Source organism: Apium graveolens, chromosome 10 (genome assembly GCF_009905375.1).
Source record: "Apium graveolens cultivar Ventura chromosome 10, ASM990537v1, whole genome shotgun sequence".
In the NCBI taxonomy this organism is placed as follows: Eukaryota; Viridiplantae; Streptophyta; class Magnoliopsida; order Apiales; family Apiaceae; genus Apium; species Apium graveolens.
This window is the reverse complement of record NC_133656.1, coordinates 233,540,144-233,556,093: the sequence shown is the minus strand read 5'-3', so window position 1 is coordinate 233,556,093 and position 15,950 is coordinate 233,540,144. Positions and strand designations below refer to the sequence as shown.

The window sequence follows — 15,950 nt, the reverse complement described above, 5'->3', positions numbered from 1 at the left end:
CTGTATAGTGTCTGAGTATGCCTGAGTCAACATAAAATTTTTCAAAATCTCGAGAGCAAAATTCCTCTCCACGGTCAGTTCGAAAAACCTGCACAGTTTTCTTGCCATTCTCGACTAAACGTTTAAACCTTTTAAAACAATCAAGGGCTTCATCCTTAGTTTTCAACAAATAGACCCACATCATACGACTAAAATCATCAACTAAAAGCATGAAATACTTATTACCAGCAGGGGTGGGTGGTGAAATTGGACCACAAAGGTCACCATGTATCAGTTCTAATACATGTTTAGCAACAAAATTTGAATGAGGGAAAGGCTTACGCTGCTGTTTCGATAAAAGGCATCCACTGTATAATTCTTTTGGCTGGCAGATTGAAGGGAAATCGTATGCCATATTGTTTTGTGCCATCAGTTGCATTAATTGACATGCCCAAGCCTTGAAGTCCAGAGCCAAGCCTCCTCTTCTGCCTTTGTTAACAGACACACTCCTTTACTAGTTTCCATATGGATTTTGTAGAGACGGTTTGCAGATCTTTTCACGTGCATCAAGAGACGTCCACAACTATCATAAACCCACAAGCTTTCCCCGTTCAACACCACTCGATTTCCTTCTACTGGGAGTTGTCCCAAAATGATAATATTGCTACACAATATCGTTATATAGTAGAATCCGTGGAGTGTTCTGTTCTCGCCATTTTTACATACCATGTTGATTATGCCTTTGCCCTCAATTTGTAATAGAGATCCGTCACCAAATTTCACCTGTCCTTGCATTGACCTGTCCAAACTTTCAAATTTTTCACGACACCCAGCCATATGGTTACTCGCTCCGTTCTCGAGATACCACATACTGTCTACTACCTCCTTTGTGTTCGAGTTTGGACTTTCACTGAGCAAAATCACACCATTTGTTATTTCATTACTCATAGCCATTAGGAGGGCAAGTTCATCGTCAGTAATTTGTGCCAAATTTTCTTCTCCACGGTGCACTTTGTCCTTCTTTGGTTTTCTACACTCGGCAGCAAAATGCCCATATGCTCCACAGTTAAAACGCTTTACTTTACTTCGATCGATTCTGTCACGACCTCCCTGGTTATCCCTTCCACGAAAACCATTTCCACCTCGATTAGATCTTTGCAGGCACACTTCACGTGTAAGTAGAAGCTTCCCACTATTGGCTTCATATTTTGACCACTCTTCTTCAGTCATGAGTAGTTGTTGCCCTTCTTTGCTCTTACCTTGTCTCGAAAGACGTTCTTCATAAGCTTTCAATGAGCCAATTACCTCCTCAACAGACATCGTTTCTAAATTTCCAAATTGCTCAAGTGCTGAGGTAATTTGTAGAAACTTTGTTGGGACTGCACGTAGAATTTTCTTCAAAACGTACTCCTCTCCAATTGATTCTCCAAGTGCCCTGATCTTCGCAACCAGGCCATTCAATTTCAGACAAAAATCATCCAACTGCTCCGACTCATTCATCTTTAGCGACTCAAACTCAGCCTTGAGAGTTTGGGCCTTAGCTTTCTTCACCCTATCAACACCTAAGGACGCCGTTTTAATGGCTGCCCAGACTTCTTTGGCAGTTGTACGCTCCGCTAGTGTCAACAACAATTCTTCTGAGATCAGTTGATAGATTATCGCCATTGCACATTTATCCGCCTTGTCCTCAATGGCTGCTTTTGGGTCCTTGGGAGCTACTCCTTCCCATACGTTTAATGCCTGCAAATATACTTTCATTTTCATAGCCCAGGCAGTATAATTTGTTTTTATTAGCATTGGGTAGCTAAATCCAATTTTCCCGTCTTTGCCTTTGCCTGAGTTTGCCATTGTTGCGTGTCTCAGTAGTATATTTCTTTAGGTGTTTATAGTGCTCTGATACCAGATGTTGGAACCAAACTGATGCGATATGAATCAAAGTAATGATAATCATTTGAAAATGCAACTGGGATTACTTGATATAAACTAAAAGCATTACAGGGATAATAAAGAAAGCAACTAACGTCTATGACACCTAAAAACCAGGCCACACTCCTGATTTATCTCCATGAACTCCTAACTGACTATTACTACTTCAACATGTACACGTTGATTTATTCAAATCAATATTAAACAAAACAAACAAATAAAACATGTTTAGAATTAAACCCAACATGCTCCCCCTTAATCTAAACATGTTCCAGATTCTGAACTCCAAGTAAAGTCCTAGGTACATTTTAAGAAAACAAAATCTAGTTAATTTCTCTTCTAATGGGACACAAATAAGGTATAGATATTCATTTTGATCCCCGTTATTAATTAAACCCTACGTGGGCTTAAAAGAGTTGCAAATAACACACTTAACCATAACCAGCCCACATAATTTTAACCTCCTCTCATGGCCACCAACAGACAGAGACATAGCCTCATCCTCTCACGGCAAGGGGCCTGGCCTCCCGACTCATATACCACAACATCTCTTCTGCACTCGTGGCCTTTTCTTTCCAAAGTTCAGCCTAAGATTTAGAATGCACAACCGGATTTTCAAGCTCTATATTTCTCCTCTTGTTGTTATACAATTGTGTGTTTTGGTTGTTTATCAATTATAGTACTTGTTATTCGAGTACTTATTGCATGATTCTCTCATTTCTTCATTCTTAATGCACAAATTTACAAATAACTTTTACAAGAATTGTTATAATACGTGTCATTTAAAAAGCATGAAGAAAAAATTCAGAGCTTTTAATCAAGAAAAAACATAAATTAAGTGAAAATAAATGTACTACAAATACTGAAACACATAAACACACCCAAGATTTGAAAAACCTATCAAATGGAGTTTTTTGTGTTTCCTCCTAAACTGATTGAACATGAGTTTGGTTATGATCACTGTTTAGCAAACTTGTAAACACAAGTTAATATTACACGGAGACGAAATCTGATTATGGCCATGATTTAAATCATGATCAAGTGCAGGAGATTCGGAGACATTACCTAAATCGTTATGATCGTGGGAAAGAGTTTGAGGGCTAGTCTTTTGCTAATATGACCAACTTGGTGAGTATTCTTTCTTCTCTTCTGAGAAGAAGCCACCCTATCAACATCATTCCCCATTTCAGTCACAAAAATCAATAAAAAATGTCAAAAAATTTCGACTTTACATATTCTTTTATCAAATGTCAAATAAATTAAAATGTTGATATGTCATACAAATCAAAAGTGTATATGTGTATATGCTTGTGCTAGCCGTTATATACATAACTTTACAAACCTCTGGTGTTGACTAACAACATTGTTTGTAGCTAGAGATACAATGTTTGCTTACCGAGAAATGTTGGCTCCAGGACATAAAAGATACGGAAGAACAATGAAGAGATGGATGGATGTTATGCGAATACCGGCTACAATATAAACTGTGCATTTGTGTGTGAGGACTTGGTGAGATTTGGTGAGAATTCTGGATCGAATAAGGTGTACAATATATGATACACTGCTTCTTCACTGCCAACAGATTGTTATATTTGGTCGCTTAGTTCTGAAATATTTATATGGCATCATGAGAGCTTAATCAGATTATATGTTTTTCAATTAATTATCTTGTCAAATTGTAATAGAATTTGGTTTGTGAATTATCCAATTGAAATTAGTTGTTGACTTGAGGAAACATTCTTATTTGCCAACTTGATTGAGGTTTTTTTGCTGGTCTATATTGGTTGGATGATTTTTGTTAGCTAGTCATTGGTTGGATGCTTTTGGATTAATTTTGCGGGGATTTGACATATACAAGCAAATATTTCTTTTTAACATTACTCAGAGACAACAGTTACTTTAATAATCTATAAAACCGCCTTCTACCATGAGTTTAGACAACATGCCAAAAGAACCAAACCATTGTATATTTGAGTTTCCAACAAGTTTTTTTCATCTCAAAACGTTGTCTATTATTTGAGAGTTGAAGAAACTAAACTGGTGAGTTATTAACATTTTGGGGAAGATAAAATTAAAATAGGAGGGAGAATGAAAAAAAATCATTTCAAATCACAACCTCTAAAAGTATCTTTTTAACTGTGCTGTTTAGATAACGCGTTACAAATCCATTGTGTGAATCTTATAAATATAATGCTCTGAAAGACCATTGTTTGTGTCATTTCCTTTTAACAATGGTATATATGCACAGTTATTTGATGCTTAATTAGACATGGGTAACCATAAACACTTGTCTAAATTACACAACATAAACACCAAAACCATTGTTTAAAGCAGATAAATGATTGCTATTTAACAATGATTTTAGGGTGTTGTCTTAGCAATCTAATACAACAGTGTAGTTAGTTTACTAACTGTTGTCTGATTCCATAGGAGGACACAAAGAAGACAACAGTTTTTAAACTGATAGGTAACTATTGTTTGTTCTGAAACTCACACAACGATTATTTTTGCAAAACCAATTCACCATTGTTGTATTTTTTAGGACAACGGTATTTTTTAACCGTTGTCCGTCAATAGTTGTGTGAAGAGAAGCGCCTGAAAGTTAAAAAAGAGCATTGGTTATGACAAATATTGAAATTTCAGGGTTTCATAGATTTGTTTGCTTCTTGAAAATTTCTATGAAACATTTTTTTTTGTAAAAATATACACATAATCAAAATTTGACCTCACTAAGCCAATGCAACTTTTTATCATAATTAGGTTTGAATTTAACGAAATCATAAATTGTATTTGAATTTGATATAATAGTTTGTATTCCAATTTAAATCTAAATTCATTATTATCTTACTAAGTCATACAAAAAACACTTAGGTCACATTTGGTTTGTGATCCAAACTCTAAATTAATTGACTATCATAAGAACTATTTCAAAACAAAAGAAATTAATAAATTTCAATCAAAAAGATTTTTATATTTGAGTTGATTTTGTTTTGAAATCTTGTTAAAAAGACTATAGTTTGCCTTCCATAATAACAAAAATGATTCATAAATATTTTCTATTCTTATCCTTTATAGTGAAATATTTTTTAAAACTTAAAACATATTCTTGAATAGCATGAGGTGCATGATTAAAAAGGCTCATGACATCTCTCATTTAATTTTATAATTTGTGACATTCTTGACTTATCTCAAGCAACTACATGTTTGTACAAGATTTACTATTTAATATAGTAGCTATATCAATTCTTGTATGTTATTCTTTCTTACTTAATGCACTTTTACATATACTCCCACCATCCATTGATAACATTATGCTAATTATGTGAGGAAATATTTGAAATATGTTCAACAATTCAATTACATGGAGGTATTTTTAAAACTATAACTATAGATTTGCTAACATGACTTTGAGCAAGAGCACTTATATTCAGAGAGTGGCTCACTGGTCAGTTAAGATAGAATGAGGGGACTTGGAGATATAAATATACCCATCTAATCAATTTTTAATCCTAACAAAAAATAAGCAATTAGAATTATTTATATAAAGATAATTCAAGTTGTAATTCGATTCTTAAAGAAAAGATCTTATGATGCATATATGAAATATGGAAGGATATATTAAGGACTAGATTTCTTAAACCCTAAATCATAATATATTAAAAAACTATTATCATATATGTTATTATAAAAAATAAACAAAAAACATATATTTCATTTTATTATAGATGTCAAATAATTAATTAAGTAATTTTTATTTGGAATTTTTTAATTTCAATTAAACTGTGCATAGGAAAATGGATCACAAGTTCTTTAGAAATAATAATTATTTAATAGTATTACAAAATAGCTAGCTATATCAATTTTAATATTTGTGTTACACATGTTCTTTTAAATACATAGAAAAGCACAACCAATCATTAGGGTCCAAAAATATTTCAGGTTGAGTTTCACCCTTCATTACCTTAATCTGAATAGCTGCAACCCTCCTAGTCTTAACATAAAAGTTGGTTGGATTGGCATTCTCACCCCGACTTTGCACACATTTTTTTTTGCCCTTGGGACCTTTTCTTTCCAATCCTAGGACTGAGATTTGGAGTTTGCTACCTCCTTTGCCAATTCTAATATACTATTCCTCCTACTTTTGTAAAATTTTGTGTTTTTATTGTTTATCAACTCATTTGCTTTATCAACTCATTTGCTGCTACATATTGTGCATCAAATAGGTTAATGTATGTAAATTATACACTTTAAGTTTAGTAACTAAAAATTGGCTAACTTGACTTATGTTCTAACATTAAAATTTATTTTTTAAACTAATAATTAAAAATAGCTATGCTTTAATGCTCTAGGTGATCATCTAAAAATAGTTACAATTTTTTCTTTTTTCTTCTTGCTAGTTAAAACACATTTATACAACAACATTGTGGTTCCAACCAACCTTTCTTGCGTATCAATCCAGTAGCCAACATGACTTGAACATTTCTCACAAATCTAGTTCACTAAGCTTATACAAGTATGCAGAAATGTGCTACTAACCTTATTTTACATAAGCTACTCTTTCAACGGATAGTGGAAGTAATCATCCGTTGAAGGCTACAAAATCACTAAGTTAAATCTACTAAGGTATTTTGTTTAACTTATCAGCAAGTTCACAACATATTCCTAACAATCTCCCCCAATTTATGTCTACTGGAATTGTAGCCATAAATTAAGAGAAACTTGAAGATACGAAAACACCCTAAATATACAGATTAAGATATAGTAGATGAAACTGATAAGTGCTACATTAAATTTTAACAAAGTAAAATATATAAAGACTTCTCACAATTATTATCAAGGTGCTCCTCTAGTCTGAGCAGATGATTTCTATTTCCTTGATGGTCTGGATTTCTTCCCAAGCTTCCTGTCATTTTCTTCTATTTGATTATGGAGTTGTCTGTAGAATTCAAGTTCATCAGCTTCAGATAGATCCAGCTTTTCTTGCATTTCCAATGAGTCTTATTGCTAGAGATACTCAGTTGGTCATCCAGTCTGAAGAATCTTCTTACACCCTTTTCATCCATGAATTCCATCAGCCGATAAGGCCTCAAATGCACTCTACTTTCTGTGAAGGGAATTGTTAGAGTTCTTGGAAGTGCATTCTTGGCTTTATTACTCCTTAGATCTTCTATCTTCTTTAGGACTAATTTCCTTGCAGTTATATTGAAACCAAAGTTTTTCTTGAAGGATGAGAAGATCTTTATCAGTATAGAGCAGCTTTCCTGAAGAATACTGTGAAATGGCCATGTGATTTCTTTCCCTCCCTTGTACTTGAACACCAGTCTTTCAGGATGATATCTGTAAGCATCAATTCCTCTTACTTCCTCCAATTCATCCAAGTAGAGGTTTATATCTGAAAACTCCTTGATGTCACAGATGTATAAGAGATCTCCCTTGTTGACTATAGGTTGAGATTTGGTTAGGGTCTTGGTTCTGAAAGTCACAGGCTTTACTTTCTTGATTGCTCTACTCTTTGTCCTCTTTAGCTTGTTAAAAATAGGTAAATTGAGTTCAGGAATTGGCAAACTTTCCCAGTCCATTGGCTCATCCTTGGGAATATTAGGCTCACCATGAAAGTTCTTTGTTGGATCCACCTTGAATTACTCATGCACCACTGAGGGCATGGATGTTTGAGTTGAAGTTGTAGACTTTTTGGGAATGTAGTCCTCCATTTCCTCATCACTAAAGTCCAACTTTCTTTTGGAGTGAAGCTTGTATCTGAATTTTCTTTTCTGTGGAGATTCATTTTGCATTTGTTGATCTTGAGCTTCAGTAATCACACGTGTTTTTTCAGAAATCTCAGTTGTAGATTTGAGAGCTTGAACTTTGGCCAAGATAACAGCTTGCTCCTTCTTTTGTTTGAGCTTCTTAGCATCTAAAGCAGCCTGCTTCTTTTCTTGCTTGGTTCTTTCTTTTTCTTCCTTCTTAGCTTCTACAAATAGAGGGTGTCCAGCCACCACACAGATCTCTTTTTCATTCCTGTAAATTTTGGCAATTCTCTTCTTTTGAACTGAATCAGATGGATCTTTGTAAAATGCAATTGACCTTGCCAACAACTTCTTTTCGTCTGGCCTAGGTGTCTCAAATATAAGATCCATAGGGTTTTTGTCTGAGAACATTGAATAGTTCCTTTTAGGCTTCAGAATTAGATTGACTTTTGGAGATTTGATGCATGAAGTTTTGCCTTTTTCCAAGCTACCAAGACTCATTTCATTCACTCAGATTTGTGTGACTCGTGAGTGGTGATAAAAAGTTTTGTCTGGTTTCTGTATCTGACCAAATTTCTTTTGAATATCTGCATCAATCTTCTTCCATTTATCATCTAGCTCCTTCTCAGCTGCTGCTACATCAATCTTTGTCAGTTTGTCATTTGATTCCAGTTTAGCTGCTGCTAGATTGATAAGATCAATGCTATCCACTTCTGGTGGCTTAGTGAAAGCAATTGCTGGCACAATTACATTGCTGACTTGAATGTTGAGCAGTTTCTCCTCCTCACTTGATGAGCCTTTCTCACCCTTTTTGTTAGCATCAAGTTGTTGAGAAGAAGGGAGTTGTGCAGCCACCAACTGTTGGAATAAAGCAGTCTGAGCTTCCTCATTTGCAAGTATGTTGGCCACTGACTTCTCCATATAAGATAACCTAGAGTCCATGGCCTCAACCGTTCTGTTTAGATCAGCTTATTTCCTTAGCTTTTGAGCTATCTCAATCATGGTGGTTCCTGGAAATCTGGCATCCAACCTTGCCACAAAATCTTGTTTGACTTCAGAAATTTCTTGCTTGATTGCATCCACATCCTTACTGTGTTGGAGAGCTTGAATTTTATACAGCTGTAGAGCTTCCAGATGCGCTTTGAGTAAACTTTTAGTGCTGGCACTTGTGGATGCCTGAATTGCTGTTTGGGTGTCATGAATCAGCTTGAATAAGGTGGATTGGAGATATGGATGGGAATCTTCGTACTTTCATACTTACTTCTAGACATCTTGACCTTTGCAAATTAACAGTTAATTTGACTTCTCTGATATCACTTGTTGCCCACTAAAGTAATTGTTTAAGGGGGGTTGGATATAATTACTAAACAAATCGATGTATTATGAAAGTAAAGTAAGAACAGATGAATCAAATAACAGTTTATATTGATCTTTAATAAACCATTACAAAACTCTTTCAAGAACAAGATTCTTAAGAGCTTCTAGGTTATGCGAATACTCGAGTTAAGCACTTATCACTCTTGTGATAACCTATTCTATGTTTATATAATACACAACTACAATCAATCCTCTATCAATTACAATATATGTTACAGTATAACTCTAACACTTTCTATACATATCTAAATCAACTACGATCCTATAAACCAACACCTTCTGATTTATCTCGCAGTCCTGACTTTTCATCCAAGTCATTCTCAACAGATAGCCTGATCAACGGATAAATGCTCTAGCTTCAACGGACAATCATTTGTATATATCAACGGATGACTGAAGATTATCAATGGATGATAATGAAGCTTCCAATAGATAATCATATCACAACAGTTGATCATATCCTGATTATTTAGACAGATCCTGATTCTCGACTTAGCCAATTCTCAATAGACATTCTAGGGAATGTACTAGTCCCATACTTAATACACTCCGAAGGACAGCCTGCTCTAATACCAACTGAAGCAGCCCGTACTTCCGGACTATTAATTTTAAATACAAAAACTTAAATAAAATATATTCTTATTCGATAATATAAGATATTACAAAGGTCAAAGCAGCGGTCAAACTCAATAATCAAAATCATAAAAATAGAGACGCGGCTCCACAAATATGATATTAATTGTCTAAATAGATAATCCACATAGTTCTCATTCCTTATTCTTAATATGCTCCAAATTCTGAACCTGAAATATTAAATGAGGTGAGCTATAAAGCTCAGCAAGTACAAATTGGCTGACTATTTAACTGAAAAACAATGGGTGTTTTTTATAAAATGATTTTTCTTAAAATAATAATTATTTTGTAAAATATTTTCTAAAATAAATCCAACCCAAAGTTTTATATTTTAAAATTCAAAATTTTAAACAGAATAAAGCAGATTATATAACAGATTAGAACAGAGTAAAAGAGAATGAAATGATAATTCTTATAAATACCACAGTCTTGATCTATGGCCACACTTTGCCGACATCTTATTCTTATTCTTATTCTTTATAACACACTTTTCCAGTGGTCAGCATCTAAAGTTCAATAATTACGCGCCCTTAATAGATATCTAAGACCAGTTCCAGAACTATAACGTAATTTACGAACGGGTTTGAAACGTAGAGTCTGGGATTCGAAAGATTCTCGCATCTTATTTTTTATATAGTTCGAAATGAAATTCTTATATCTTATGCGAAATCAAAAATTGATATAAAATATCTTTCTGAAAATTAAAAGTAAGTCAAAAGTACACATTCTTCACAAAAATTTCCTTCGTAGTCCATGTACCATATTTTTCTTTGCTAACTCTTTTAGGCCTCCATGATGTAGGTGACCAAAATAGAGATGCCAGAGGGATGCCTTGTCTTCTACATTGACTCGCAAATATTTTTCTCGTATGCTTCTCAAGTTCAGTTTGTACATGCGATTTCTTTCCATTTCAACTCGAGCAACCAAACGCCCTTGCTTGTCATTCAAGTGTAATAGACAGTCTTTTAAAAGAATCGAGTAACCTTTCTCTGTGAGTTGCCCTATACTCAAAATGTTGGTCTTGATGTCTGGTATGTAATAAACATCTTGCATAGACCCTATTAAGCCATCCTTTTGTTGGTAACAGACCGTACTTCGGCCTTTTACCTCTACCTTTGATGCATCCCCAAATGACACATGTCCAGCTTCAATCTTTTGCATTTCTTTGATCAGGTACTCATGACCACACATATGATTGCTTGCCCCTGAGTCAAGATACCACAGAGAGTCATTATTGCTACTGCCTTTATTTTGAGCCATTAAGAGAATATCTCCATTCGTTTCATCTTCCAAGGCTAGGTTGGTTATTTCTTTCACTCGTTTATCAAATTTACATTCTTTTGCAAAATGCCCCACTTTACCACAATTATAACATTTGTCGGAGTTGCAATCCTTCGCATAATGACCATATTTATGATATTTGTAGCACTCGATGTTGGAATAATTTGATCGGCCACCTCTACCGCATCCTCTTCCATGCCAATTTTGCTGGTTTGATTATCCTTTCTTCTTATCGTACCCTTCATTACTGCTACTGTGACCACTGCGACCATTTCCATGTTTTCCACGGCCATACCCTCTACCTCGAAAGTTTTGAGAGTAGAGTACCTTTTCATCTTTGATTGATGCTTTGGTTTGGAGTGCTTACTCGAGTGTTTCCTCCTTCTTCTTCTTCTTACGCTGCTCGTGTGCCTCGAGGGAACCAACGATCTCATCAACCATGCGCGTCTCTAGGTCCTCTGACTCTTCTATCGCACATACAACATTCTCAAAAGTATCGGTTAATGATCTTAGAATCTTCTCCACAATTCGAGTATCAGTTAACTTTTCACCATTTCGGTTAAGTTGGTTCACCACAGGCTGTACACTTATGATATAGTCAGATACACATTCTGACTCCTTCATCTTCATGCTCTCCAATTCGCCACGAAGAGTTTGGAGACGCACCTGCTTGACTCGGTCGGCTCCTTTGAACACTTTTTCTAAAATGTCCTACGCTTCTTTTGAAGTAGTTGCACCGATAATCTTCTCAAAGCCCGACTCGTCAACGGCTCAAAATAACGTGTATAGTGCCATCTTATCCTTTGATCGTGTCTCTTTCAATGCCTTATTTTGTCGTTTGCTTGATCTGAATGCAGCCACTTGCTTGTTCAACCTCCAAACCCAGATAGTACGAAAGCTTTCCAAGATCAGTCATGTCAAATTTATGTCTCATCTCCCCTTTGAATTTGACAATGGCTGAAATAGTAGTCCCTGTAATGATTAGGTCATCAACGTAAATTCCCACAATTAAGAAATCATTTGCAGCCTTACGAGTATAGACGACATGTTCGTAAGGACATTTGATAAATCCTAGACGAAGCAAGCATTTATTTAATTGAGAATACCATACTCGAGGGACTTGACATAAGCCATATAGTCCTTTTAAAATTTTATAGACCTTCGCTTCGTGCCCTGGTTTGACATAGCCTTTTGGTTGAGAAACGTAGACCTCTTCGTCAAGTACTCCATTGAAAAATGCCGATTTAACATCGAGGTGATGAACCTCCCATTCTTTTTTGGCAGCAAGGGCTAAGATAAGACGGACTGTTTTGAGGGGAGTGACAAGAACAAAGACCTCAGTGTAGTCAATACCGGGCTGTTGAGCGTATCCTTTCGCCACAAGACGAGATCTATGCTTAATGACAGCGCCAGATGTATCCCGTTTCAACTTGAAGACCCACTTAAGGTCAATGGCTTTGTGACCACGTGGTAAGTCCATGAGTTACCAAGTGTGATTCTTTTCGATAGTGGCAATCTCGATATCCATAGCTGCTCTCCAGGACTCATCTTTAAGGGCTTGATCGAATGTAACAGGTTCATTGATCCTAGATAAAAGTAACTCTTCTTCGAGCTCAACCACATCAGTTGTGTCATAGATGTCCGTGAGGAGCCTGAAACGCTGTGGTTCACAATCACTGGTAGTAGAACTCGAGGCAGGGTTAGGAGTGACTCACTGAGGAGTGACTGATTGAGCTGAGAATGGAAGTGGCGTTTCTGGCATATCCCTGGTCATCTCGGGGTCAGATTCAACATTAAACTCAGGAATGTCAAGTGTGATGGTTAGAGAGACTTCTTTCACTGGAGAACTCTTTTCTGTCCAGTCCCAACCTTTTGTTTCATCAAACACGACATCTCAGGAGATATGAATACGACCTGTGGTTGGATCGTATAGGCGATAAGCCTTTATACCTGCTGCTCGTCCAAAATGCACCAATAATTGACTTCTATCATCAAGCTTATGAGTGAAAATAGAGGGTATATATGATAGACAGCCAAATACTTTCAAGTCAGCAACACTCGGTTTTTGATCAAACCACACTTCATGAAGAGTAACATGTGACAGAGCACGGGTGGGTAATTTGTTAAGAATATAAACAGCATGTGTGACTGCCTCTCCCCAGAATTGGGCTGGTATACTTCGTTCTTTCAACAAGCTCCGTGTCATGGCTGCCACAGTACGATTACGGCATTTTACAACACCATTTTGTTGTGGTGTGTAGGGAGGTGTATAGTGTCTGAGTATGCCTGAGTCAACACAAAATTTTTCAGAATCTCGAGAGCAAAATTCCCCTCCATAGTCAGTCCGAAAAACCTGCACAGTTTTCTTGCCATTCTCGACTAAACGTTTAAACCTTTTAAAACAATCAAGGGCTTCATCCTTAGTTTTCAACAAATAGACCCACATCATACGACTAAAATCATCAACTAAAAGCATGAAATACTTATTACCAGCAGGGGTGGGTGGTGAAATTGGACCACAAAGGTCACCATGTATCAGTTCTAATACATGTTTAGCAATAAAATTTGAATGAGGGAAAGGCTTACGCTGCTGTTTCGATAAAAGGCATCCACTGCATAATTCTTCTGGCTGGCAGATTGAAGGGAAATCGTATGCCATATTGTTTTGTGCCATCAGTTGCATTACTTTAAAATTGACATGCCCAAGCCTTGAAGTCCAGAGCCAAGCCTCCACTTCTGCCTTTGTTAACAGACACACTCCTTTACTAGTTTCAATATGGATTTTGTAGAGACGGTTTGCAGATCTTTTCACGTGCATCAAGAGACGTCCACAGCTATCATAAACCCACAAGCTTTCCCCGTTCAACACCACTCGATTTCCTTCTACTGAGAGTTGTCCCAAAATGATAATGTTGCTATGCAATGTCATTATATAGTAGAATCCGTGGAGTGTTCTGTTCTCGCCATTTTTACATACCATGTTGATTATGCCTTTGCCCTCAATTTGTAATAGAGACCCGTCACCAAATTTCACCTGTCCTCGCATTGACCTGTCCAAACTTTCAAATTTTTCACGACACCCAGTCATATGGTTACTCGCTCCGTTCTCGAGATACCACATACTGTCTACTACCTCCTTTGTGTTCGAGTTTGGACCTTCACTGAGCAAAATCACACCGTTTGTTATTTCATTACTCATTGCCATTAGGAGGGAAAGTTCATCGTCAGTGGTTTGTGCCAAATTTACTTCTCCACGGTGCACTTTGTCCTTCTTTGGTTTTCTATACTCGGTAGCAAAATGCTCATATGCTCCACAGTTGAAACACTTTACTTTACTTCGATCGATTCTGTCACGACCTCCCTGGTTATCCCTTCCACGAAAACCATTTCCACCTCGATTAGATCTTTGCAGCCACTCTTCACGTGTAAGTAGAAGCTTCCCACTATTGGCTTCATATTTTGACCACTCTTCTTCAGTCATGAGTAGTTGTTTCCCTTCTTTGCTCTTACCTTATCTCGAAAGACGTTCTTCATAAGCTTTCAACGAGCCAATTACCTCCTCAACAGACATCGTTTCTAAATTTCCAAATTGCTCAAGTGCTGAGGCAATTTGTAGAAACTTTGTTGGGACTGCACGTAGAATTTTCTTCATAACGTACTCCTCTCCAATTGATTCTCCAAGTGCCCTGATCTTCGCAACCAGGCCATTCAATTTCAGACAAAAATCATCCAACTGCTCCGACTCATTCATCTTTAGCGACTCAAACTCAGCCTTGAGAGTTTGGGCCTTAGCTTTCTTCACCCTATCAGCACCTAAGGACGCCGTTTTAATGGCTACCCAGACTTCTTTGGCAGTTGTACATTCCGCTCGTGTCAACAACAATTCTTCTGAGATCGGTTGATAGATTATCGCCATTACACGTTTATCCGCCTTGTCCTCAATGGCTGCTTTTGGGTCCTTAGGAGCTACTCCTTCCCATACGTTTTATGCCTGCAAATATACTTTCATTTTTATAGCCCAGGCAGTATAGTTTGTTTTTATTAGCATTGGGTAGCTAAGTCCAATTTTCCCGTCTTTGCCTTTGCCTGAGTCTGCCATTGTTGCGTGTCTCAGTAGTATATTTCTTTAGGTGTTTATAGTGCTCTGATACCAGATGTTGGAACCAAACTGATGCGATATGAATCAAAGTAATGATAATCATTTGAAAATGCAACTGGGATTACTTGATATAAACTAAAAGCATTACAGGGATAATAAAGAAAGCAACTAACGTCTATGACACCTAAAAACCAGGCCACACTCCTGATTTATCTCCATGAACTCTTAACTGACTATTACTACTTCAACGTGTATACGTTGATTTATTCAAATCAATATTAAACAAAACAAATAAATAAAATATTATTAGAATTAAACCCAACAATATGTACATGCTCTAAGTGATAATATGGAAATAATTATATTTTTTTTTCATTTTTTATATCTATAATATGGAAATAGTTACAATTATTTAATTTTATTTTTTTAAATTTTTTCTTGCTAGTTAAACACATTTACACACCAACATTGTGATTCCAACCAACCCTGACCTGAGTAAATGAATTTTTTTTTAAATTTTTTTAGCACATACATAGTCATAAAAGTTTTAATAAACCTAGGTACATTTTAAGTAAACAAAATCTAGTTAATTTCTCTTATAATGTGATACAAATAAGGTATAGATATTCATTTTGATCCCCGTTATTAATTAAACCCTACGTGGGCTTAAAAGAGTTACAAATAGCACACTTAACCATAACCAACCCACACAATTTTAACCTCCTCTCATGGCCCACCAACAGACAGAGACATAGCCTCATCCTCTCACGGCAAGGGGCCTGGCCTCCCGACTCATATACCACAACATCTCTTCTGCACTCGTGGCCTTTTCTTTCCAAAGTTCAGCCTAAGATTTGGAATGCACAACCGGATTTTCAAGCTCTATATTTCTCCTCTTGTTGTTATCC

The 15,950-nt window shown here is 36.3% G+C and overlaps 2 protein-coding genes across 2 annotated transcripts; both read right to left on the bottom strand.

Moving 5' to 3' along the window:
* Positions 1-417: 417 nt before the first annotated feature.
* On the bottom strand, positions 418-1,827 carry LOC141692036 (uncharacterized). Its single transcript, XM_074496780.1, has one exon. The coding sequence runs from the start codon at positions 1,825-1,827 to the stop codon at positions 418-420; it is 1,410 nt and encodes a 469-aa protein (XP_074352881.1).
* Positions 1,828-14,454: 12,627 nt separating this feature from the next.
* LOC141692035 (uncharacterized) lies at positions 14,455-14,859 on the bottom strand. The gene has a single exon (XM_074496778.1). It carries the CDS (start codon positions 14,857-14,859, stop codon positions 14,455-14,457), a length of 405 nt encoding a protein of 134 aa, XP_074352879.1.
* Between the last annotated feature and the right edge of the window lie 1,091 nt (positions 14,860-15,950).